This window comes from Labrus bergylta, chromosome 4, assembly GCF_963930695.1.
Source record: "Labrus bergylta chromosome 4, fLabBer1.1, whole genome shotgun sequence".
Taxonomy (NCBI): Eukaryota; Metazoa; Chordata; class Actinopteri; order Labriformes; family Labridae; genus Labrus; species Labrus bergylta.
The window spans coordinates 13,496,441-13,523,477 of NC_089198.1; the positions used below are offsets into that span (position 1 = coordinate 13,496,441).

At 39.3% G+C, this 27,037-nt stretch overlaps 1 protein-coding gene across 2 annotated transcripts; it reads left to right on the plus strand.

Moving 5' to 3' along the window:
- The first annotated feature begins 2,779 nt into the window (after positions 1-2,779).
- On the plus strand, positions 2,780-26,989 carry LOC109995265 (vasoactive intestinal polypeptide receptor). Of its 2 annotated transcripts, XM_020648936.3 has the most exons (13): positions 2,780-2,999; positions 4,400-4,493; positions 7,894-7,998; positions 15,389-15,492; positions 15,621-15,718; positions 16,950-17,079; positions 19,726-19,879; positions 21,415-21,475; positions 22,628-22,694; positions 22,795-22,886; positions 23,274-23,403; positions 24,512-24,553; positions 24,687-26,989. In XM_020648936.3, the coding sequence occupies exons 1-13, from the start codon at positions 2,940-2,942 to the stop codon at positions 24,876-24,878; spliced, it is 1,329 nt and encodes a 442-aa protein (XP_020504592.2). In that variant the 5' UTR covers positions 2,780-2,939; the 3' UTR covers positions 24,879-26,989. The 2 variants fall into 2 exon arrangements, with proteins under 2 accessions (XP_020504592.2, XP_020504598.2); XM_020648942.3 differs by lacking the exon at positions 7,894-7,998.
- The last annotated feature ends 48 nt before the right edge of the window (positions 26,990-27,037 follow it).

Here is a 27,037-nt window from a genome sequence, read left to right on the forward strand (position 1 = left end):
GTGTATCATGCATCATGTACAGTAGCATTATCTGTAAGCATTGTGACAGCCTTGAACAGCTCTGAATGAAGAAGACAGATATTGGGGCGCTGTTGGCGCATCGGTTAGTGCACGCGCCGCATGTACAGAGGCTGCAGTCCTCTGGGGCAGCCCAGGTTCAAATCCCACCTGTGGCTCCCTTCTCTCATGTCATTCCCTACTCTCTCTCTGTCTCCATGATTTATGACTCTATCCACTGTCCTATCGCTGCATTAAAGGCACAAAACTCCCAAAAATAAACCTTTAAAAAAAAAAGAGGCAGATTTTATTGCACATGACGGTACTGTTCACTGACTGTGTATAGTCGTCTATATAACCTGAACTAATGATAAAAGGGTTCTCAGTGGTGTGTATTTTCTGGGAGTGTGAATGTTAAGTCACAATAGTATTATGATGTAATAAGGCAATGTCTATAGATATATAGATTGCCTCTACTTGATGATTATATGAAGTATCCTGTCAGGTGGGTAATGAGTGAATGGACGTAATGCTCCTGCGATGTCATTGAGTTGTTGTATCTAGGGCCCGACCGATATGGAATTTTTGGGGCTAATACTGATATCGATATCGGGAAAGCCGATATAGTGGCCGACATCTTTCTAAAATATGAGCGATCTGTAGAGATAGATAGATATACACATGTATTGCACTGATCCCTAAAATACAGTGATTAATGCTCGTGTAAAAGATTTATAACAAAGGCAAGATGGTCATTCAACGGGATAGTAACTGCGCATTTACCTGCGTCACAGCCTGACACTCTGGAGAGTGATGATGCTCGTTGTTATCCATACAGCGCCCTCTGCTGGTGACAGCCAGAGAGAGAACTGCTTGTTTAATACAATGAAACTCAAATGAAATGCTATTTGTCTGGTGAATAAATCTATTAATATCGGCACATATCTGCGATAAAATTAGCTGATACCGATAGTCACTTGATAAGCTAATATTGGTCGGTTATTTTCGACTTGCCGATAAATCAGTCGGGCTCTAGTTGTATCAAACTATCTTTCTTGTTATTGTTGTTACAGTTTTTGACAGTTATATATATTTGCAGTTATTTAATTGAGGAGAATTTGACCCATGAGTGTGTTTGGATGCACACACAGTGACATGAAAAAGGAGAGATATAAGATTGTGAGACATAAGTGTCTCTGCATGGGAAGAATAAAAGTGTCCATTCTCATCATTTCATCATCTGTAGACCCCTCGAAGGGTCTTCAGTTCTCTTCTTTCTTTCTTTCTAGGGGGAATGTGTTTTTCTATATCAGCTGATACAACATTTTCTTTTACAGAGCATGTAATGCAGAAAACAATGCTTGGGGTGTTTTTAAAAAATGTGTTATCACAGATTGTCCAGCAGAGGGCGCAAAGACTCAATAGTTGACAATTACTTCAGCACTGTGTGCAGCACATGTAGCGGAGCATCACCTGAGCAGACAGTGGTTTGGATTAAACGTGTTGACAATTGATCATACTGTTAAATAACATTTATTCAATATGTTTAAGACAGATATATCTCTTCTCTGTAAAGTCATATTGATGCACAATCTGCATAAGAAAGTTATTTTATCATTACAGCTAAAAGAAGCACTTTATGGCCTCTCTTTCATTTCAAGGTGAATTTTTCTCTCTAATATGTTTTTAAGAATCGGCCCCGAGAATCCCAAATTGGTCAAACTCAGAACAGTTTAATATTGTACATGAAGGATTATCTGGATAACATGCATAACTCTAGCAAAGCAAAAAAAAGTCTCCAGTAGCTAGTTGTTCTCATTATTTTTTACAACATTATTCATTTATTTTGCTTCATTGCACATCATCTCCTTATTGTCTTATCTGTATTGTCTGTAAACGTATCATTTTACTGATGGGGCTGCTCTCAGGATGAATCTGAGGAGTCGTGAGATGATGGAATGAGCAGGAAAAGGGAAAAGAGAAGGTCTGCTTCACATTGTTTGTTTTCATTTCTTTTGACCTAAGTCTTTTCATATAAGGTATCGGATTATTTTACCTCTTTGGGCCTCCAGCTGTCTTTAAAATGAAACCATGTGAGGAGTTTGGTGGAACTTCCAATAACTCACATGTGAAACATGACAAGCCTTAAATTTGAAACCACATGTGTAATCTATCTAAAGTTTATATATGGTTGTATTTTAAAGAAGTAGCTTAAATTGTCAAATCAAAGCAATGGAGTAAAAGCAGTCTGCATGATTTGCCTCTGAACGTCAGTGCATTAAATCATGAATGCTCAGGTGAGGTGTAGGCTACTTATTATATGCCTACTTAAAAACTGTATAAGTCCGCTCTGAATGTAAAAATTCAATTACCGTATTGTTTTCCCCAGAGGATAAAAAAAAAAACCTTAACAAACATTCAAGCTGTATAGCCTACACTTGATTTGCTCTGTTTACAGGGTAATACAGAAAGTAACTGCAACAACACATCTAACTCCACACCGCAGCCACAGCTGATGACATTGTTGCTTTCCTCAGACTAGCTGTCAAAAAAAAAAAAACGCACACAAAGACTCAGTGGTGTCCTAATTTACAAAACCCACACAGTAGTTTCCTTCTTTTCTGTGCGGCTACATGTTGACGCCCTCACCCCCCCCTGACGTCCCCTCTGATTATCTTTCATTGGTTACTTGTTAGCTGTTCAAGGTGAAGCACGAGTGGGAGGAGGAGGAGGAGGAGGAGGAGGAGGAGGAGGATTTCAGGAGCGCAGAAATTCACTCCACTCAGTGCGCAAGAGCGCGTCAAGAAAGAGTCATCGAGGAGAGCCTCACGAAGCCGCGGGGGATTACAGACACATTGATTTGAACTTTTAACTGATTTTGCGCTTTTTTTCAATCTATATTTATTTTTTCAATAAGCTTTAGTAGGCCCACACTAAAGGATATGATGGTGGAAGTTTCAAAACGCGGCTCCATCCTTCTTTGCTGCCTGTTGCTGCAACCGGTGAGTATTTGAAACACTTCTGACTTTTTGCTCATTTATACTCAGGTTTATTATATCCGCAAATTGGGCGCATTATTTTGCACAGTACCGGATAACTGTGTCTCATGTAGTTCGCTACCTTTTATTATTATTATTATTATTATTTAAGCGTTGAAGCGTGACTCCGCGTTGCATGCAGCGCAGAGGTGTGAGAAATTTGACGTCATTTGGTCAATCATCACGTATCTTTATTTCTTCACATACATTTTTACAACATAGATAACAGTATTATTTGGGCTATTCAATAAAAAAAAGTTTTTATAATCCAGAATTAAATCCTCTCCCATCATGTCATCACCATCGGTCTCATTCAGGTGTCAATCCCTTCAATTTCACAGACCTCGGAGGCAGAGCCTTTAAATTAGATTTGGCATCCAAACAGAACACTGTTCAGAGTTTAATTAATTTTCGGTGACATTCAGGTGTATTTGTGCCATACTTGACCTGCTTTTATGGCTAAAATTAAGGTAAATTAGCAGAAGTAGACAGAAGATGGTTGTTTCTGCACACAGGGCTCCATGGTGATGTCTCCATGTGTCTTTTTGTCTCCAGTGGAGAAGCATGTCTGTTATGATACATGCAGGAATTCAGCTGGAGGTCAAAGCCTGCAGAAAAAGCATGCTGGCTTTTCTATCTATTTGTACTCTTGCAGACTGTTTGATTGCCTCAGTGTGACAGTGAAGCAGAGGTGAAGATGGGAGGTGATGTTTTTGCTGGCAGGGATGGTGAAAGTGATGATCACTGTCATGATGATGGAGTGCAGGAAGTTTCTCTTGATACTCCAACTTGTGCTGCTAAAGGCAGCGCTGATCCATCACTGACAACATCCTCTCCAGGCGTAGTTCAGAGGAAGTAACACTGCAGAGCCTGAGGAGTGAGATTTCTCATAACCAAGACCCTGGAATCATCATGCGTGTGGGGAGAGAGGTTGCAGTCACATTGACTCATTTCTTGGCTAACAATAGCCGTATACTACCCGTCTGATAAATGCCCGCAGAGAGGAGACTCATCCACCTAAGTAGCATCCATAAATCTTCTGCACCTGCACAGTGTCCATATCTCCTGTGCTGGTAAACCCCCCCTAGATTCAGCTGCGCTGGCCTGAAGATTCCCATCACATGTTTGAATCATACAAATCTTCAGAATATGTTGCCAGTGTCACACGAATCAAAAAGATGGATTGTGTCTCTACAGAGTGTGTCGGGTAGATTAATGTTATCATCATCTGAGGAAGACCCCGATGTAGACAGTAGTTGTGTTTTCCTTACGATTGATGGCACATATTTATCTCATGCATCATCCACTCTTCAGTGATGGATTATCTGTGAGGATGTAAAGACAACAAAGTGCTGTCTCTGCAGGTGTTCTCACTGCAGAATCAGATGTGTGACATGGTGAAGGAGATCGACAAGCAGAGGGGCATGTGCTTGGCGAGGATCGAGAACAAAACCACAGGTATGTAGTTGGTCTGTGTATGATACCTTTGTTTTCCTGTCTTTTCTTATCCCATTCTTTTTTTTTAAATGAACATGTAGGCTCTGATTGAAATGACACTATGAGCTCTAAAGACAACAGAAGCTGCTCAAGCCTGCCCTCAGGCTCTTCATTACACTTTGCATGGTTGAACGCTGTTTTCCTCCTGATGGCAGAACCTTTTCACACGTGCAGAGGGTCACTTTTAAAGTTAACTGATCATATTTTACCCCTGATTTTCATTAAATGCTATTAATCATCAATTAATCAGTTATTTTTTTTAATCCATTGTGTCAAATACTGAAAGTGATCCAGGGACACTTCCAGGGAAGACAGAAAGTCTTCTTAAAGGTCCTGTGAGAAATTATTATTAAACTAAAATTAATGCTGATTCCTCAATATCACCTGGGGAAAAAAAGATCATTAGTGAGAACATTGATTACTTCTTATTTTTAACGTCAGGTTAGAAGTGACACAAGTAGTGCCAAACAGCCTTCATTTACATTTTCCATGGAAAGGATTCAAATAAATGATATGTTTCACTGCTTAAAGAATACAGGAATGTTTCTTCAACAAAGCTACTTACACATGCACAGGACAAGTTTAGCAGAAAGAGACACAGTGACCCTCGCCTGCTGAAAGTGAAAGGTTTTTTTCACAGACTATTCACCAGAGACGTTTGGAAAGCTGCTTCTGTCACAACACTCATCACACGTTCACATAGCGATATTCAAGATATTTATAGCAGCTAAAATGATGTATTACTGTGCAGTGCATCGCAGTCACCAATGAAAAACATGCATGCAAAAAGCCTGGTTTCAAACTCGTGACTGAGGCTCTGTGTGCTCGGAGGATGTCAAAATTAGATTTGCATGTATTAACTTTAAATAACTTTAAACTTTAAATCATGATAACACACCTACTGGATAGTTTATATACAGAGATCTTTGGGTGTGTGCAGGTTTATGCTATTGGGATTTTATCAATGAAAACAATTACATTTAATCTTAATTTATTACAGCAAAGAATCCCTTTTTGGTGGGTCCTTGGGGTGCTCAGCTCAGCAGGGGGGTCTCCAAGGAAAAAAAAAACATGTAGATAGTAAGAGCTGCATTATATACCTGTGCTTGTGCAATCTTTACTGTTTTAAACTGCTCCCTTTTCCATGTCTCTCTACCTTTTTGATAAGAACACACAGCCCATCATTACGGAGATGTTTTATATTCGCATGCATCTTCTCAATGCCTTAAATCGTTGGATACTGTATATCATGGTGCGTTGAGGTTCATGACAATTCTTAGCGCCCTGACTCATTATTGTAGTCTGCACATTCTGCAGTCTATTGGTAGAAAAACAACACTGTTATGTCCTTTTTTTGTAAGGCTATACTTAATCTGCTTCCCTCTTATTCGCAGACCAAAGTATGAAAGTTGGTCTTGTTGTTGGAGAGGTGCCAGGTTAATTCTTGAGTACTGCCTATGTGCCCTTGAGCAAGGCACTGAACAAACAACACCTCTCCCTGTGTAGCAGCCCCACTCTGAAATCTCTCCACTAATGTGTGATTCGGGTGTATGTGTGAGAGAAGCATGTCTCTCAATAAAAGAGTGTAAAACCAGAATTTCCCCTTGGTATGTAAAAAAGGGTTAGGGTTATTTGTTAGCAGCACCCATACAATCATCATTTTCGTCACCCTGTCAATGCAAAAAAATGAACACATTGTAGAAATGATCAAACAAAACATGTGTTTCTGACACGTTGATGTTATAACCATTTTGTAGCTGACTGACAAAAGGTTGAAATAAACCTTTAGACTTTGAGACCTGATTTCAACCTTTTTTTTTCAACTCTTAAAACCCCTCTAGTGCTCTCTGGGCAACGGGAAAGAGAGAGAGCTGGATCAATCAATCAATTCATTTATATTATCCAAGTCATGACAACAGTTATCTCAGGAAACAATAACATCTTAGCCTTCACATACTACTTTTTTCTCTCTAATACTCCTGCCCACCACTTCTCTTTTATTTTGTTTCTTATTTCTCTGTTAATTTTTTATTTATTTTTTGGTCTATATCATTGCTGCTGCTCCCTTAGTTTTTGTTGTAGTAGTTTGGTTATGATCCATCTGCATGAATAAGATCATGAATAAATACAAAAATAAGATCAAGAAAAAACACACAGACAGGTTCACATACAAACAGAAAGTAAAACAGTCAAAGATAATGCAGACTTAGAAATATGTGTAGGATACTTTAATGATGCTAATATTGATATGGTAATAATAAATGTAGCAGTTGAATGAAATGAAACTGACAGTGAGGGAGCAAACTCACTGGCTTATTTGTTGTGTCAGTTTACCTCTGATGAAGCTATAGTGTCATGTTGTTAAAGGGATACTTCACCCGTTGAAACATGAATCTATATTGACATTGGGTCATATATGTAGTAGAAATGTGAAATAAATTTTTTTTAAGTTGGCTTTCTCCATAGAGTCTGTTAGCATAGCTTCTAAGCAATATGGAGGACGTTAAGTTTCTATTTAGTAATCTCAAAATTACTATTTTTGCGTCATCGGAGGCTCCTTTTCAGACTTCTGCAAGAGTACAGACTTCAGTTACAAAGCTTAATGCAAATTTGCGAAGCATCCCTTTCAGTGTTATGTCGCATACACACAGCACGCGCCACATAATTGTAATCTGCTGATGGATAATGATGCTTCAGTGAGCCTCTATTACCTCTGTGTGTAACTGAAACCCCACTGAGCCTCACTCACGGTGTCATGAGACTCTGCTTACCTGCACACGATAAAAAAGTCATTTAACACTCATTATCATTGGAATGTAAACATGACTGCCTTTAGGTTTGTAACATTTAAATATAGACAATGCTCAGGTGTTGATATATCGCCTTTTATACTGATGATTCATGGTGAGCAGGTGTGAGGTTATAAAGTGCTGTGACCTGATTTTAGTTGCAGTTGTCTGTTGAATATAAATAACAGTTTGTTACAGGAGGCTGTTGTATTAGTCAGTGTCGGAGTGTTGATTCAGGTTGTTCACTGTTTTGGCTTTAGCGACAAAGGATGATTTCTGTCTCTGTTGGGACAGACAATAAAGTCTATCTATCTATCTGTCTGTCTGTCTGTCTGTCTGTCTGTCTGTCTGTCTGTCTGTCTGTCTGACTCAAGCTGTCATGTTTCTGCTGCCATGGGAACTCCAGAGCTCAACCTTCACCTGGAGCAGGTTTCTGTTTGTCACTGAGAGGAGTTGTCTCGCACAGTTTCTAACATCAAAACTCTTCTTCTCCTGCATGTTTTGACCTCTCTGTGGGGTGGTGTTTCGATGTGTGACAGGTCTATCTTTTGACCCTTCTCTCTGTCTGACAGGCTGCAGTGGGATGTGGGATAAGATCACCTGTTGGCCCGGTGCAGAAGTTGGAGAGGTGGTCACCATCCCCTGCCCCAAATATTTCTTCTACTTCTCTGCTACACGTAAGAATTACGATTATTTCTTTACGGTTGGCTGCTATGACACACGTTTGGGGGGCCTTATTGCAGGAAAGTTCAGTGTAGACCAGCTACACCTCTCAATAAATACCATAATGAGCCTTCAACAACATATTCAAACATTTTACACATGAAAAAAAAAAGAAGAAAATTCTGAATCAAGTAGATAAACCTGGGAAAGTATGTAACTTATTTTTTTTTTTTTTTAGTAAATCAAAACATCAATAAGCAGACTCTGGGGGCGCCAGTAGCCTTGTGGTTAGTGTGCGGAGGCTATGGTCCTCCAAGTGGGCGGCCTAGGTTTGAATCCGACCTGTGGCTCCTCGACATGTCATTCCCCACTCTCTCTCTTTGACTTTGACTCTATACTTTCCTATTTCTAAATAAAGGCATAAAAATCCCCAAAATAAACCTCTAATAAGCAGACTCTGGCAAATGTTCAATGACTATTCAGTAAATGTGTCCAGTAGTCCTTTAAAAAGTTGGCAAGAAGCCACTGTAATCAATATTTATCTTTTGACAGCTCACATCACTTTAGGAAGGTCCTTCATGGTAAAAACAAACAAAGCCTGCAGAGAATTAACTGTAGTTCCCTTCTGAGCTCTATGGAACCATTTAGTGTCTTTGAGCTCATTGTTTCAGATTCATGGCCCACGCAGCCTTAATGTTTTGGTTCACTCTCGCTCTTCTTATTGGTCGGTTTCAGGCGACATGCAGCTCCTTTAAGTGAAACAGATCTTACAATCACCTTTATGCTATCTGCTCAGAGTCATAACAAATTTAACAACAACACTAAAGTGATGTCGGGGAGCATGTAGCTTAAAATATATTTATTTAGCTCGATGTTTCCCTGAGAGGTTGATGAAGATAAAAATGACATTGAAACTGAATATTGGACTTAGGTTTGTCAGGTTATGACAAACACAGCTCAAAAGAAACATCGTAAACTCACCTGTAAACTAGAACATTTTCTACGTAATCTTTTTAAGTTGACGACATGTTAGTGTTTTGTTTTCAGCATTGCCTCCAAGTGACACAAACATCACTGACTGCAGGCTGAACTCAGGTTTGAAGGTACAGATCCAAACTTTAAATCAACATTTTAGAAGTTTGTTTATTAGGCTTTTTCATGCCTTTAATTCAGAGATGCTGTAGGACAGTGGATAGAGTCAGAAATCTGGGAGAGAGAAAAAAAGAGAGGGAGTGGGGAATGACATGCGGGAAAGGAGCCACAGGTCAGATTTGAACCTGGTCCGCCCGCTTGGAGGACTATAGCCTCTCTACATGAGTTGCACGCACTAACCATTAGTCTGCCTGCGCCCAAAATCAACTATTTGAATCTATAAATCAAACCTAGAAGAAAAAGATATTGTGGCCTTTATATTCCTGATCAACAGCTGTGGATACAAGGAAATAGAAAACCATGATTACCTTCCTTTAATCGTGACAGATTAGCCTCGTCAAGCTGATACAGAGACTATTCTTGTATTTTTTAAACAAACTAAGTCTGAAACAATGTACAGTATGAATATTCAACCGGTATACAGATTACAGAGCATATTCCACATTATGCAGGTCCTGTAAATCCTCATCCTCTCGTTATAAAATTCCTTTCAAGGAGGAAGAAGTTATTTATAAATGATTTCAGAATATTTTGCTCGCTTTTATTCTTCCTTAACTTCCCCTTTGTATCTGATGTTCCCTGGCATTGAGCAGATTGAGACCACTTTAAGTTAGTATTGAAACGCTTAACATCAAGAGCAGATGATGTAATCCTGGCTGATGAGCTGTGTTGTTTCTAACACATCTCATATTTCACAAAGATTCAAGTAAAACTGAAAACACATGCCATGGCTGTGTCGCAGAGAGATTAACAGCTTCTCATCTGGCACCTTTATAGACACATAATTGTGTTTATTCATCATCCTGTAATCTAAGAGAAGCCTCACAGGGAAGTAATACTAATTATATTAAAGGAACACCACTCTCCTGAGAATTCACTGGCTCGTTTTATGTTTGTAGTAGCTGAGATGATTCCCCTCTGAATGTCTCGTACATCTCCATTTGTCATTAATGACCACACGGAGGAGTTACTCATTCGATGCAGCTCTCAGTGAAGCCTCAGTTTCACCTTTAAGCCTTAAGAAATGTTTGTTTATTGGAAGTTAAGATACTTTAAAAAGACTTGATTATAATGCTAGAACTGTTCTTTTATAACCTCTATTTCTTAATAAACTGATGCTGTGCTAGTGTATGAACGTTTCAGTGATGAACTGACAGAGTGTTATTAAAACTTTACTGTTATTCTGTGCTTAAGAGCTTTTCAGCATTTTAGCCTTTTTTAGCATGTTGTTTTGGTTTTCTCGGCCACAAGCGCTCACCTTATGAATATCGTGTAAATGTGTGGATAGCAGATTTAAAAAAATATAAACTTTGTTGAACCAAGTACACAGATCTCCTCCTGTGTTGTAAAATACTGTCACCTTGACTTATAATCCATCTGTTACCCTTTAACAGATCTTGTTTGTCTTAATCAGATGCTTGGTGCTGGAGCAAACAGATTAAGTTAGCCACTAGCTGCCGTAGTAGCATTTAACCGTATGTTTCTGACAATGTAAGATGGAAACAAAAATAAAAATTAAAGGGATTCAACTTTGGACCAACATTACTTCTATTATTTAAGGAGCCAGAAACTTAATTTGACCTGTATGCTTAATGTTTGCATAAATAGGGGTCAGTCCTTTGGTATCTGAGTCATATAGCCACTAATACTGTAAGATAGATCGATAAGGCCTATTTTAAAATCTCAAACAACTAAACGAGATAGATTTTTCAGATGCTGTTAAAGCAGTGGAATTATATGAAGATACAAATAATGTCAAAAACTGCCTCTTCCACAGATTTGTGGGTATAGGTTTTAAGGAACATAACATTATAGTATCTAAGCTGTGGGAGAGTGATGTCAACATTTGAGCAGAAACATACACTGAACATTTGACCTCTTGAAAGAAGAACATGGCTGAGAATATAAAAACCCTTTGAAAGTTTGTCTTAAAGCATCCTATTCAGACGATGTGTAGGAACATAAAACCCTAAGAACATAGATTCTCTTATATATAAACCTGTTTGCTCATGTGTTTGGTTTACTTAGTAACATTATAGAATGCCAATACATCCAAAGATGTGCTTTAGGTGTACCACATGTCTTGCAAGTGGCCAGAAAATAATTATTAGAGCTTTTGTGTACAATTAATTCATTGTGTAATTCAAGGAACCATTGTTTCATATTTAACCCTACATTTTAGTGTGCATGGTACCTGATATATTGAGGACATTTTCCCTGCACAAAGCTTCTGAAACTCACTCCGTCATTGATCAGTCATGTTTGCTGGAAGGTAAATTTGAAAACAGATTTGGGGTGTGCATGACTGCAGTGATTTACAAACCTGAGTGTCACAACAGAAATGATGAGGAGGTTCCTGGCCCTGTTATTTAGATTCCCCCCCCCCCCCCCCCCATCATATTTAGGTCATGAGAGGGACTACAACCAGTGATTTATCAGTTTAATCTGGAGGCTCAGTGTTGAGCAGAAAGGTTTTCTGGGAAGCTGTGATGTGACCCAGATGGGAGATAGAGTGACCTAAGAGAGGAGAGCCCTCAAGGGAAAAGGGGGGGGGGGGGCTCCTGTGAAGAATCACAGGATTTATGGGGTTAAAGGGAAAAAAGTTTGAAAAAAAACCTTTGACCAAGGACCAAGATGAGGCAAACAAGCTTTAAAATAAAACGGCAGGATTAAAGGTGATCTAACACTTAACTTTGAAGAGCATTCTATCAATTATTCAATAAATCAATAAATCAGCTGGTTAAACCTGCTCTGCTCTCAGGTCATTGTAAATCACTTTACCTGTCCGATGAGAACCTCGTAGTCTCTCAGAAACGAGGAAATAAGGCTCATTTGTGTAGCCTGACCACTGCACTTTTTTCTAGTGTATTCAATACATTTTCAAAGGTTTCACAACTCCAGGAGGTCAGAGAAATATATATTTTTAAGAAGTTGCCCTTTTTGTGAATGTGTCACAGTATCAAAAAAGTAAATTTAGCCTCTTTTCAAATGTGTTCACTTTCAGTGAATTGCAAAAGACTCAAGTTATTGACACATGCAGAGCCATTCATTTTTATAAGCCTTACACACACACACACACACACACACACACACACACACACACACAAACAAGCATGACGAAACACGGCGCCACAGAGATTAAAGGCGAGTCATAAATTTAGTTGAGATAGAGTTTGCCATTCTCATGAACTTTTTACCTAGTAGGTCTAACACAAACACGCAGTCATCCATCTCTTTCAACAACACTGAGACTCGGCCTCTGGCAGGCTGAGAGTGACAGCGTGCTGGAGGATTTCACCCTCATGCCTTTATATTCAGTTTATCCGAAGCTAATCATAGCATGCTAATACGGAGCTTACTCGAAGGTATAATTAGACTCAGACAAATGCAACACATTCAGAAAAAGTCAAGCTTTAAAAAATCCTTGAAATTAAAACAATGCAGGGGTGATTAACTTGTTTTCAGCTCTCCTTCTTGTTGTGCATGTCGCTAAAAATCCTTGCAGTCATGTTTTGGGGGATGATGAAAGCATTCTTCTGGCAATCCCTCAAACAAGCCAAATCCAGCGGTGGCATGGGCTGAAACAGCAGGGGCTTATCAGCACCATTGTGTCTTGTCATGTTGTTTGAGGAAGCTAAGCCTCCGTCTTCTCTGCAGTGCGCACTCAGATATTTGTGAGGCGACCATATTTAAATGGCAAACACACTCCAAGACTCTGGATCGCTTGTAATTTCCCAACTCGGTCTTGATTTGATAGCGTCTGTGGAGCGAAACAGTTGGGAAATGTGAGGAATGTCCTACATTTTGATGAATAGAGCACAATTCAGGGCAGGGATTAAATTGATGCCAACTCACGCAGCTTCTTTTCTTTACTGAGAGGATAGAGGTGAGGAAATGCGACAAATAAATATTACACAAGAGACTGAACTGAATCACAGAGGAGTCAATGTGTGCCTCGTGCTGATCACAGGATTAGATAAGCCTCATGTATTTAGTTAGAACAGCTGTCAATCTGATTATGATAAGTGTCAAATTTGAACTTTCATTTCCCTTCTGTTTCTCAACAAAAGTCCAAAACCTCGAATGCATCAACAGGTGTGCACATGTGGCACTTTTAAAGAAAGTTTTATGTTCGTTTGTTAAAGAGCTTTTTACAGGAATGAGGATTTTATTATGCATAGTGTGCATTATTTTGTAATCACTTGTGTCCACTCAATCCACTCAACATTGCATACCATCATCTTCTAAATGATTTTGTGACCATTTCTCTGCATTTGAGTCTTTAGTAAAAAGGTATATTAGACAGAACAAGAGCCACAATAAGAGAGAGAGGGTAACAGAAGCAACATTGAATGTTTTAATGTCTTAAGTGATGCACATTTACTATAAAAAGCTGTACTTACTCTTACAAGCTTGGCAGAGAGTATGATAGTATGAGCACTACTCTGATTTAGATGTTTCCTAAATGACATTAATAGATTGGTTTTCTTTGAAATGTTCCTACTCTGCAGCTCTTATTTACTTATAAATACAAAGAAGAAAGTGTAAGACAAGACTTGAATATTAAAAAAAACGCCTGATCTGTTTACTTGTTTTCAATCTGTGCTATTCGTTTCTTTGTATTCTACTCCATGGCACCCAACATCAACAACACGCTTTGTAACTTTACTCAGCTCAACCCAACTCTACTCTGCAGAACTCAAGAAACTTCGAGCTTTAGAGCCTAAGAATACGGTGCTTTAAAGAACTTGTAAAACATTCATCTTCAAAGCTCTTCTCTGTTAGGAACTATTGCTACGATGGTCCTCTACTGAGCTCTACTCTTCTTCAGACCTCTGGAAACCCTTGCCTTGAGCTCTCATATCAGAGCTCTAGTGTTTGGAGCTCTAAAGAGCTCTATGATGCTCTTGTCTTTTCTTCTATATGAAACTCTTTTCTAATGTACCTTAACATATTCCAGTCTACTCCTGTCTACTGAGCTCTTCAGAGGTTTTCATTACTAAAAACCCTATCGTTTACAGGACTCTACAGAGTACAAAACTCTACAGAGCTCTACTCTTTTCCCATCTGCTTTAGTTTACTAAACTCCATTGTACTCCAACAAGCTCTTCTATACTGACCATTACACAATGCTGATCTGCTATTCTCTACTGAGCTCTTCAAAGCACTATTGCACTGAGCTGCAGTCCACTGTACTCGACCAAGCTTTACAGAGCTCTACTATTTCATACTCTGTTAACACTTTAGAATACTTTAGCATATAGTAGAAGTAGTACTGTTCTGATCTGTACACTGGTGAGCTATGGTGCTTTACTATTATGTACTCTGGTGAGCTTTAGTGTACTGGATTTTCCAATACAACTTTCTTCTTAACTCTAAAGAGCTCAGTTCCAGCCAATGAGCTGTAAGCGTACTTACACTGAGCTCTAGCAGGATACACAACGCTTAAATGAACAGCTCTTCACTACTGGTCTGTAATGAGCTGTAGTTTTTGAAGTTTGCTGTTGGACAGAAAACTGCACTACATACTCTGGTGAGCTCTGTTGCACTTGACTTAGCTATACGGAGCTCTACTCTTTGTACTAATTGTACTCTTCTGAACTGTACGCTAAGTGAGCTCTACTGGTCTATAAAACTTAACTCTAGAGGACTTTGGTTGAGTATACTCTTTTCTTCACCTCTACTTTACTGCACTACACTGTGCTCTACAGAGCTCTTTCTCACTGTTCCTTCACATACAGAGCTCTACGCTGCTCCTATAATCTTCTCTGAGATGAAAGCTCCGTCTTCTCTTTATGGTCAGTCCAATGCTCCTCGACCTTTGACATCTGCCCCCATGGATAGGACAGAGTAAAAATATCACTCCGCTCCACTGTTGGCCTCCTGGTTGTGTGTACGTGTATAAATGTGTGTGTAGATTAATTATGACACAGATGGAGCCGTATACACATGGGAACGGTCCCGGCATCTCTGAGCAGTGGGACGACTGATCCCCTTCAGTCACTCCTTTCATTTCCTTTTAGTTTCATGAAGTATTCCAGTGAGACTCATTCATCTCTGCTTGACATCATTAAATGTGATTAAATGTAGGAGAAGTTTTGCCTTGTGGCTCAATCCAAATCCTCTTGGAACCCACAACAAACACATTCACACTATATAAGAAAACATTTCTTTTAATTAACATACACTGGGTCCCCCACAGAAGGCAGCAAGAGTAATGTTGAATATTCCCTCTTCCCCTCTGCTCATTAGGTAACCTGTCAAAGACTTGCACTGAGGATGGCTGGACTCCAATCAGTATAGACTCCTACATATTAGACTGTGAATACAATCCCAACAACACCATGGAGAATACGGTCAGTGAAGCAACAAGGATTCAAACTCCTCCTTTCCTCTGTTGCTACTTTTATTGAAGACTTACAGTATATTCCAGATCAAACGTATTCCTTGAGTGTAACTGAGTGTCGTTATTTTTTCTCTGCAGGGAGAGTTCTTCAACGCTATCAAAGTGGGTTACACCATCGGTCACAGTGTGTCTCTCATATCTTTGATGATCGCCATCATCATACTGTGTCTCTTTCGGTAAGCAGGTCCATCAAATGCTACTTAATGTCCCTGTGTAAGGACAATCAAACACCTTTTTCCCATCATTTAGAGTGATAAAGCCCTGATGTCCTCTCATCTCACACCATATTTCCTGCCTTTTATAGAAGCTTTACAGTGTTTTTCACAGAGTAATGTTACTCTACTAGATTTTATGAGGCAAGATTTGACATATTTGACATTATCAGCTGTTGCAAAACTTCTCAAACAAAGCCATTGACTGCAAGGAGCACTAAAGTCGCTTTGCCAAGCTGCTGCTGTTCACAGCATGTTCTGTTTCTGACCTCCAGTCCTCTAGTGAAGAGTGAAGGTGTTTTTGTGCATGCTGGCATGACACAGCACTGATCTTAAGTACATGGTTTGTATTGCTCCTAATAAACAACCGGGTCTGCTCAGTTGGGAGAGATTGCATTTGGAGTATTTGTGTGTTACAGCCTAACAGCCAAAGCAACGTGTTTACTTGTCAGGCTGATGAAATGTTAATGATTTGGACTGTGGAGCAGTGACACAGGATGTGAGGAGGGTCTTCTGTTTACGCTGTTTACGTTCGGCTGCAGCACGCGGCGTTGAGGCAGCTGGTTGATTCTGTGTGTCATTGCACCCGCCCTGATTAGTTTACACTATTTAACCCCTAAATGATAAGCTCACACGGAAGGTATTTGTCTGAGAACACCCAGAAGAGAGAATTTACAAATGTGACATTTTCTCTATAAAGCCCTTATGAGCTGTTCCTGTTTATCTCTGTGCTGAATGTGTCTCACATTTATTGGATGAATCCTTAAATAGATCATTTCATAAACCTGCATTAAGCTTTTCTGACATCTGAAGGGTTTACATGCTGCTTAATATTTCGACAAGTAGCTCAGCTTATATTGAGTGTTCAACTCCGATGTGTGCTGCTTTAAAAGAGGTCAGGTTTCTGAGTATTTTCCGAATATGTATTGCATTCCTGTCATAGAAACAAACTTGATCCAAGGATACTTATAAAAGTCTTTATATCTCTTTTCATTTTCTTTATTTACACTCATGTATCAGTGTTATGTGTTTTTGTGTTTATGTGTTATGAGTTCTAAGTATTGGACTTTGTTTGAAATGTTCTGCTTTTTTTATAAACTGTGCAGCACTTCGGTAAACTTTTAAAATGTGCCTTGGATGGGATTGAATTGGAAAGTTTACATTTTCTTGATTTTACATCTGTGCTGTTTTACAGGAAGCTGCACTGCACAAGAAACTACATCCACATGAACCTCTTTGTGGCTTTTATTTTGAAGGCTGTGGCCGTTTTCATCAAAGATGCCGTTTTGTTTGACGTCAGGGAGAGGGACGATTGCCAGTCGACCGTGAGTATGCCGCACGCCCCTGTGCCCCTGAAGGCTCCTGTCGTACTCTCCAACGTGTCCATTTTATTAGCAGAAGCTTACATCTCATTGATTTTCCTCCCTGTAAAATAACAAGTCCTGCTTCATGACAAACCGTTCGCGTGATGGACGAGCAGCAGCTGGCTGTCAGTTTCTGTCCCCGGCAGAGGCAAAATGCATCTATTTAATTACTCACTCTGCCTTTACTGACTTTGATGCTTTGTCTCAGAGTTTACTTAACATGCGAGCGCTCAAGTGCTTCTGGGTGTAGCCAGTGTTTGCCAAGTCCTTCCAACTCCTGAGACGTTGTTTCCTCATTCAGCTGTCCAGCAGGATGTCGTGAGAGTTCCTGTTTGTTGAACATTAGGCCTGAACTACAGAGAGCAATGTCAATAAAACACGCTCTGAATTTAGTTTTTTTATTCACTATATTTGACAACATACTCTTAAAACACAGTGTCTGCTTATTAAGTTAGATGCTGCATATACAGTAATATAAGGTATAGGTTTGATATACTCAGTTTAATTCGATTGATCAAGTCATCTACGTCACTGGTGTGTTTTCTCAGATCTTGCTCCAGCTGAATCCACCGCTTTATTGCCACAGAGGATTAGAAAGGCACACTGTAAATCACCTGCTTTACTGTCTCTAAGTGCTGCTTGTTAATGGTTGAGTTTAGCGATGTCCTCTGCGTGGTACACGGGCTGTCCTGATCCAAACACAGCTGTTCACTCTCTTATCTTTTCCCAAAATCAACAGTGAAATATTTTTTTTGGGGGGGGGGGGGGGAAGCAACAAAATAAAGGAGAACACCACCATCTTTACACATCAAGATCGGTTTACTTGTTTTGAAGCGCTACGCCTAAGTGAAAATCTAAAACCTCATTCATACAGGTGATATTTGTAAGAACACCAACATTCTTGACCCTGACCCTGATGAAGGCCACAAGCCGAAAACGAGCCGGTCCAATAAAGTTATTAAAGTTGATCTTCACAATACAAGTGTTGCTGGTGTTTTTTGACCTCTTTAAGAGCCATTCACTTTACCACTCATCCAGAATCTTTGCCAGGGAAAGTGTACAAAAAAAGAAGACGCTGTTTTTGCAGTATGCTCCAAAACTCCTCGTGTGACACCTTTCCTGTGGCGGTTTCAGGCATAAACAAAAACATTATACATATAGATACTTTATAGGTACTTCTCCTCGTAGTTGTAGGAGAAGTCTCATTGGAAACTTGGGCTGGTGGAGGGAAACATGTACACCTGTCAATGTTTTATGAAAGATAGAGCCAGTGTTTGGTGGGTGTTTGTTCTTACTTAATTCTTACTCTAAAAAGTGACAATACCTCAACCTGCTTCTTAGACTTCTTTTTATGTCTCTCATACGTCCCTCGTCTTTAAATTCTACAGCACACCAGCTTTGCTTCAGGATAATAAAAATAATTATACATGTTATTTATGAAACTCTTTTCAGGAACTCAAAGACAGTGTTCATTTATTTAAAAAAAGAAAGAAAGACAACACAGTAAGAACAAACCAACAAACATTGCGACATTACACACAGGTCATATAGACAACAACATATAAGCCTCACATTAACAGAACACAAATCACAATCACACATTAAAAGCTCTTTTGAAGAGGTGAGTCTTGAGTAATGATTTGAATGTGGATGGGTCAGTGCAGAGTTTAATATGTGTGGAAAGTGAGTTTCAGAGGGAGGGGGCAGCTATGGAGAAGGCTCTGTCCCCCCCAGGTCCGGTGTTTGGATCTGTGTGGGGGAGACAAGAGGTACAGAGCCTAGGGGAAGGAGTGTGACGGTGGAGGAGATCAGTGAGGTAGGAAGGGGCCTGGTGGTTGAGGGGGCCAGTGGAGCTTTTTTTCAGGACAGGGGTGATGTGTTCACGGGATCAGGTGTGGGTGAGAAGGTGTGCAGCAGAGTTCTGGATGTATTAGAGTTTTATTAAGGACTTTGGATGATGTGCTGTAAAGGAAACATTTCTTTGAATCACTCAAAGGGTTTACATTTACAACCTTGGTCCTGAATGAAGTGTATGACCAGGAACTGGTACCTAATTTGAGCAAATGGTTGCAAGATTAAGCAACACAGTGATTCATGAGTCTACAAGCTGGCTACATTATTCTCTTGTGATACTGTCACTGGAAGCTATTGAGTAACTGTAACAGAGTGAGTGAATCAGTGTGTTTCCCACCATGTCTTTTGAGTGAAACACCCGCTGAGCTGCAAACAGCAGCACGATATTTGTTTTCTTTGGAGGCTTCAGATATAAAAATGAATCACAAATATACTTTGATTGCACATTAAGTCAGTGTAGCAATCATTATTAGTGTAATCAGCCCCACTGTAGTGTTTCCTCTTGTTATCTTAATGTGCTCATATTCCCTGTGATAATTAGTCTCCTCGTGGCTCCTTATAACAAATGACTGCTGAGCCTAACAGATCGTTTTTTTTATAAGCAAGGCATCAATACTAATTTGAGAGTAATTTACTAAAAGCTTTCTCTGTGTTGCCTCATGAACTGGCAACATCATTTGTCTTCATCTTTCAATGTAATGATAACGATCCCTCACAATGAAATGAGCCACTAATGTCTTTGTTCTACTGCAGGTGGGCTGCAAGGCCGTGGTGGTCTTCTTCCAGTACGGGATCATGGCCAGTTTCTTCTGGCTGCTGGTGGAGGGTTTCTATCTCCACACTCTCTTAGCCGTTTCCTTCTTCTCTGAGAGGAAGTACTTCTGGTGGTACATCCTGATTGGTTGGGGTACGTGCCATGCAGCATCTATACCATATGTCGATGAATACTAACACCAGATCGTTTGCGAGGAGATTTGATCCATCACAAATAGCAACATTAAATACTCAAATCCCCATCAGGTCACAATCACCCGGCGACTCAGATGTCTGTTTTGTCTTTACTCTGAAGAGACACAGCACACATGATCAAATGTACATGAATTTATGAGCGATGTTTTGTTCATTCACAGGAAAATACTCTGTCTTTTTAATCTGCATATGAATGAGTCTTGCATCCAGCTTTAGATGAGCAGCAGCTGGCACTCTGCTCTTGTTATAATTTCATCTCCTGCCATGCTTTTGATGTTCTTAATAGGAAAAAAAAGACAATTTAGAATATGTAACATAAATAAATGCTGAACTGAAGGGAATTGGGTCGGCTGTTGCTCAGTGGTAGAGTTGGTCTTCTCTCAAACGGAAGGTCAGGAGTTCGATCCCCCAGCTCCTGCAGCCACTTGTCCGATGTGTACTTAGGCAAGACACCTAAACCCAAGTTGCTCCCGCTGCTTCGTATAAATGCTTATGAATGGGATTTACACTTTACATAGCAACCTCTGCCATCAGTGTGTGAATGTGTAGGTGTGACCTGCGGTGTAAAAGCTTTTTGAGTAGTCAGGAGACTAGAAAAATTGATATACATGCTCAAGTCCATTTTCCATTTACCAAATGAAAGATCCAACACTTCTTTTTCATTTCAAATATTCTATTAGATACATACATTTCTCAATAAGATGCCATTTTGTAAGCACTTTTTTTATAAAATAACTGTATTCATCCAGGACTAAGGGCCTAGCCTTAAAAGCGTCTTTAAATATTTTGTCCATGGGGCGCCAATAGCCGAGCGGTTATGTTGCGCATCCCTTATATGGAGGCTATAGTTCTGTGAGGGAACACTTTCTAGCTTCTCACTGAGGTGGTCTGCAACTGTATCCCTCTTCCCCTTTTCCTGACAGTTGCAGCGGCCACAGGTTCAAATCCATCATTTCCTGCCTCTATTCAGCTGTCCTTTCCAATAAAAGCCAGAAGAAAATAACTTTAAATATTTTGTCCATGTTCCTCCTTCAAACAATTACTCTGGCCTTCCAGGCTTTACTTTCCATCTTACTTGCTCTTAAGACATGTATATTCAATATTCATTCCCCAAATTTCTTGTTTTCTTCTCAGCAATAAAATGACTCTATAAATAGGCCTGAGATGTTGTGTCTACCAGCCGGAAAATGGAAACAAGCCTGTGACTTTCCTGCAGATACCAAAGATAAGCAAATATTGGCACGGAGCACTCAGTAAAAAACAATGATATGCATACCGAAAAAGCAATATCACTGAAGCTATAAATGACTCCAAAAAGAGAATCAGTGTGCACAAGCTCAAGCCTTACTTTCCTTTTTGGTGTTGTTGAGTCAACATGCTGGTTGTTTGAACTCTGTGGATATTAATACTAGTGTTTGTTATTTTAATGTTGAAATCATTTACACAAGTTCTGTTTATGTTTCTTCATTTCAGGTGCTCCAACCATCTTTATCTCAGCATGGGTGATTACGAAGGCTTATTTAAATGATCCGGGGTCAGTGAGTCATTTGTGTGTTTTTTTTAAGGCACTTACACACTCAAAAACAAAAATAAAAAGGTTCTTGTGATGATAAGCTGGTTCTCAGTGGATTCAAACATCATTGCGAATAAATGAAGAGCTGAGCGTTAAATACATTTTTATAAAGTAAAAAAAAAACAGGAAAACAGATTTTTTAAAATTAAAATTAAAACAGCATTTATAAGTAATGTGGAATTTCCTAATAAGTTCCCTCACCGTCTTTTGATTTCTAACCTCATGTTTCCTTCATCTTTTGTGAACTCACCATGGGTTTTCTCATCACTGTGTTCCCTCAGTTCATGTGATCTTCACACTTTGTTCCCTTATATTAACTTTAATTCTGCAATTCAGCCCAATGTTTCCTCAGCCTCATGTTCCCCAACCCATGCGTTCCCTCACCCCCATGTTTATCAGTCAAATGATCCCCCAGCACTATGTTCTCTCCATGCCATTTTACTCAATCCAATATATCCCCTGGTGTTATCTTATTTCTCTGTTCCCTCAGCCTTATGTTCCCTCCGCGGCAACCTCCGCTGTTATAAAAAAATAAAGCCGATGCAGACGAGCAAAAAGCTGCAAGCAGGAAGTCATGGACACACCCCGTGTTGAGATGCCCATTTTGATATCCCTTATGTTCCCTCACTCCCCTGTTACTCAACTTTCATAATCCCTTTGCCTATGTACTCTCAGTCCCTTCTTTTCCTCGCTCAGATCTTCTCTAACCCGGTGTTCCCTTTAATGTTTACTCGCTCTTAGTTCCTTTCAGCCTGATGTACCATCAACCTAGCTATTTCCTCTTATGCTTTTTCACCGACTTTTTTCTCAATCTTATAACCTCGTTCATGACATCACAAGACAACGTCATTGTCATATTTTAGAGCTTTTGTTTCCTTTTTTTCTTTTAAAGGAAACTCAGACACTTTGAAGTCGCATATTTAAACATATTGAGCCAATGTTCATCATGTGAGTTCATTAGTCGTCATGAAGAAAACTCATTCTGTGTGGCCTCAGTTTTAAATGTTTTTCTACCTCTGTTCATGTAGTTGATGCTCTCTGCCTTTGTAGCAAAGTTAGTTTTTTTTAATCAAAAGAATATGTATGTATTTACACTGTTATCTCCTCTAACAGCTGCTGGGATATAATTAATGATAGGCCATGGTGGATCATCGAGACACCTATTTTAGTAACCATACTTGTGAGTCACGACGCCTCTTTCACGAGCAACATTTTATAAACATCTCTGCATAATCTGATTACATCAACAAATCTTCTTCATCCCCCTTTTACCTTGGCAGGTGAACTTTTTTCTCTTCATCCGTATTATCCGGATTTTGCGACAGAAAATGAATTGCCCCGACATCGGAAGAAAGGAATCCAATCAGTACTCGTAGGTTACCAGCTCCTACATTGCACCTTTTGTACATTGTGGGTTTTTTTTTTATATTTTACATTTTTAAATTCTATTTTAAATATTGTAATATCTTCTTATACTGTATTATTTAAGTTGTTGCTAGTTCTGCTTTATTTCTTTGTTAATTGTTTAGCACCAATACACCAAGTCAAATTCCTTGTATGTGTAAATGTACTTGGCAATAAAACCCGATTCTGATTCTGAATCATGGGGTACAGTTATATTGTTATTTGAGGTGACACTGAATGTAAGTGTAGAAATTAAATTATTTTTAAGTTAAAAGTATAACCCGCAGTCTATCTTTTGTGTCTTTTTCAAAAAGGATGGACTCTTTTTGTTGAATACATTTCTTTATGTTTTTAGGAGACTGGCTAAATCCACACTGTTGTTGATCCCTCTCTTTGGAATAAACTACATAATTTTTGCCTTCATCCCTGACCACATCCACCCCCAAGTGAGGATGGTGTTCGATCTTATTCTGGGGTCATTTCAGGTAATCTCATATAACAGCACACAATGTGGGATGCAAGCTGTCAGACACATAACTATACAAATGTAATACAAAAGCAGCACTGCTTTATAACTAATTAAAGGATTTGATGCTTCTAATTCTTGTTTGCTGTGTGCACAATGGCCATCTTGTGTTGTGGCACCATAGACTGTATAAAAATGGATGGCACAAGAGCTCTTGAGAAGTGAAACCAAAAGATTTAGATCGCCCCCTGTTGACTGGCTGCAGTATAGGTCCCGCCTCCACAATGTTGACAGATGAAACAAGGGGGCAAAATACACGTCAAATAATTGTTTTCTCAAACATGGTTTCTGTCATTGTAGTTATTATCATGCTGACTGAAGTGTTTTTTAATTAAGCCCAACATCAGGTTTTGACATCAGCCCAAGCTCCAGGTCTGATGCCAACTCAGTGTCAGGTTCTGAAATTAGCCAAATTATGGGACATGACGTCAGCTCAGCGTCCAGTTTTGACATTAGCTAATTGTAAGGATCTGAACAGGTTGGATCTAACTTGATTTTACCAATTGATTCATTCTGCATGTGTCTTGGCTCCAAATAACATCAACAGCACAATAGGTTTGCATCCGTCGTGGAGGTATTTGGCCTCACTTTCCAACAGAAGGAGATGGAGATGTTTCATCCATATTTATATAAAGTCTATGTGTGGCACCAGATAGAAAGCAGTGAAATAAGAAGATAACAGCTTGGCAAATGAAGACAATTTTGTCCCGATAAAAACAAATAACTTGTTTGTTTAGCTGACATGTTTTATATGCTAGAGGAATGAGGTTACTGATTTACTGACAATGAAATTGAATGTGAATGTTAAGAGCCAAGTGCAATGAATGATTCCTATGGAAAGTATTTTTAATTTATAACCATTTAAGCTCACTATGATATCTCCTGGGAACATTTCCCAGAGATCTGCATGATGAACCTCCTGTCTAGAGCCTCAAGATGGTCATAATCTTACCATCATTATTCATGCACAAGCATGTTGAGTGTTTCCCCAGCCATACTATCAAATCACACTGGTATGTCTTTGAAAAGCAGTTCTTATTTTATCTAGATTTCTGTCTCTTTTGCAGGGTTTTGTTGTTGCTGTTTTGTACTGCTTTCTAAATGGAGAGGTGAGTACATCTCTTCAAGATGTTTACTCTCCTTTTATGTCACTAAATCACATTTTCTCCCTCCTGTGTGCCATCCCACCTTTTAACGCCCCCTCCTAATCCTGTTTATCCTCTTCCTCATCCTCTCTTTCAGGTACAGGCGGAGATCAAGCGTAAGTGGCGCAGATGGATGCTGCAAAGGTTCCTGGGTGCTGGGACTAAGTACCAGCAGCCCTCTATTGGCAGCAACGGCAATAACTTCAGCACCCAGATATCCATGTTGACCAAATGCAGCCCCGCATCTCGACGGGCATTGGAGTGTCAGGAGCACCTCTCTGCCATCTGAAACCATCTAACAAGTCGGCTTTTTGTTTTTCTCATTTTTTTTACTCAAAGCATGGCTCCAAATGTGCTGCTGCAATGCAGGTAAATCTGGTTACTGAAGGACAATTTGACATTTTAGTGCTGAAGCCGACAAGTGATCAGTGAAAGGCACTGAAACCACTTTAACAGACAGGACCAGCTAAGTAAATGGGTGTAATATTTAAGTTCACGTTAGCAATGAATGTCTTAAAAACACACAAACATGACCACTATAAAACACTGTTCTCCTACTGTATTAAACGTTTAGTGTTGATACACAGGTAAACAGTTACAGCTTCTACGGCTCCATCTGATGTGGAGCTGCGATGGACAAGAACGAGAGACGAGCTGTGTCCTATAGGAAGAAGATGTTTATTAAAAGGGTGTGTTGCACCGGAGAACTCGGAGCACTTAACCTAATGGCCTGTGTCGCTAAGAGGAGCAGTAGTAACATCATGAATGACATTGTCATGTTTTCACTGAGGAGGACTCTATAGTATAACCTGTGTAGTCAACGTTCCCCTCCTGTCTAAGACAGTTTTATACGGAGCAAACACTCAGATGAATTACTGCCGGATAACATTCCAGAGGAAACAAAAAAAAAAGATCCTGTTTTTGCAATGTATCTCAGATTACAGAAGCTTTTAGTTTAGTCTGAGTGCACAGTGCCTCTGCAGATGTTCATTTTGACCGTTTCTGCAGCTAATGGAGCAGATGTTTTCAGTTATTAGTCCACACTACACAACATTGTCCATTAACATGTCAGCAGAGATTACTTTCAATTAACTGGATTGCATGCACGATTCATTTAATTTAATTGATTGTTTTTTATGTAGTCTATCGTATACTGTTCCATATGTACAGATTAGATAACTTTATTATTGTACCGCGTTGTTTTTTAGCCATGTTAGTGGCAACGCTCCTAGACCACTTCAGTCAAGACGGAAATATCTCCAAAACTCTGAGATGGATCAACATCAGTTTCTTTGAGACATTCATGGTCCCCCAGAGGAAGAATCTGAATGACCCTTTGACTTTTCCTCTGGCTCTACCAGAAGGTCAGATTTTCCTCTTTAAATATGTCGTAATTTACAAACTGATTGGGACATTTTTTTTTTTTTTTTTTTTTAAAGAAGTGTATTATTCCCAGTAGAAGAGTCCTCATGACTTTGGTTGTCCCCTGACTTTTCCTCTGTTGCTACCACAGAGTTTACATTTGAGGTTTCGAGGGAAAAGTCTCAATGATAATTTGATGGATTACCATAAAATATAATTTAAATGACTTTTAATGATTACGGTTATGCCTTAACTTTTCATTCAGTGCTGTCATCAGAAGAAATCTTTAAAGTTGTCCAGTATATCATGACTAGCTGCAAAACTAATGACATTCCCCTTAACCCCTGCTGTACTGTGTGTTATGTAAGCACGCTAAAATGTGAGAATAACATTTCTAACGCTCTAAACTTCAGCATGTAAGGTTTGCCAGTGTGAACATGAAACTGAAAGCGCTGCTTCACACAGAGCTTGACTGTAGATTCTTAATTTTGTCGATGTTATAGGATTGATCACTGTAAAGAATGATGATGATGGTTGTAACTTTACTTTTCTCTTCCTTCATATAAAATGTAAATCCACCTCTTGCCTCAAAACAGACATTTTAAAAACGTGTTCACATTTCATGTTGCTGCATGATGTTCACTTTAGTCCCCTTCTTCCTGTTCTGTAAACCTGAAACTGAATTTAGACAAAGTCAAAGAACCGCAGATTCATTTTTAAATTACAGCAGTTGTAAATACTGTGTGACCGTAAACACAGCTGAAGAATTGATCTGTAATGTATTTTGTGTTGTTGGCTTGTTGTGCTCAGGTGTCAACTGGAAATCGACGTTTACATTTAAAACTGTACATTCCTCACACATGCCGTTTGCATAATGTCAATAAGGTTGTAGTATTTGTTGCTATGTACATTTTATGTAAATACATTGTATGTGTGGAATCAGATGAAAAGATGTTATTGAACAAAATGATGAAGGTGAATAAAAATCTTGCACAGTGAACAAATCTCCTGTCAGAGAGACTCGTCACTTTAAATCGATACACTGAGCCCGTATCTTTATTGCAGCATCACATAAGGCAAACAACT

Coding starts and splice junctions, on each gene's coding strand:
- LOC109995265 (XM_020648936.3), top strand. CDS start 2,940: ATGATGGTGGAAGTTTCAAAACGCGGCTCCATCCTTCTTTGCTGCCTG. Junction 7,999..15,388: donor CTTCTACTTCTCTGCTACAC/GTAAGAATTACG, acceptor TCTGCTCATTAG/GTAACCTGTCAAAGACTTGC. Junction 22,695..22,794: donor CTATTTTAGTAACCATACTT/GTGAGTCACGAC, acceptor TTACCTTGGCAG/GTGAACTTTTTTCTCTTCAT.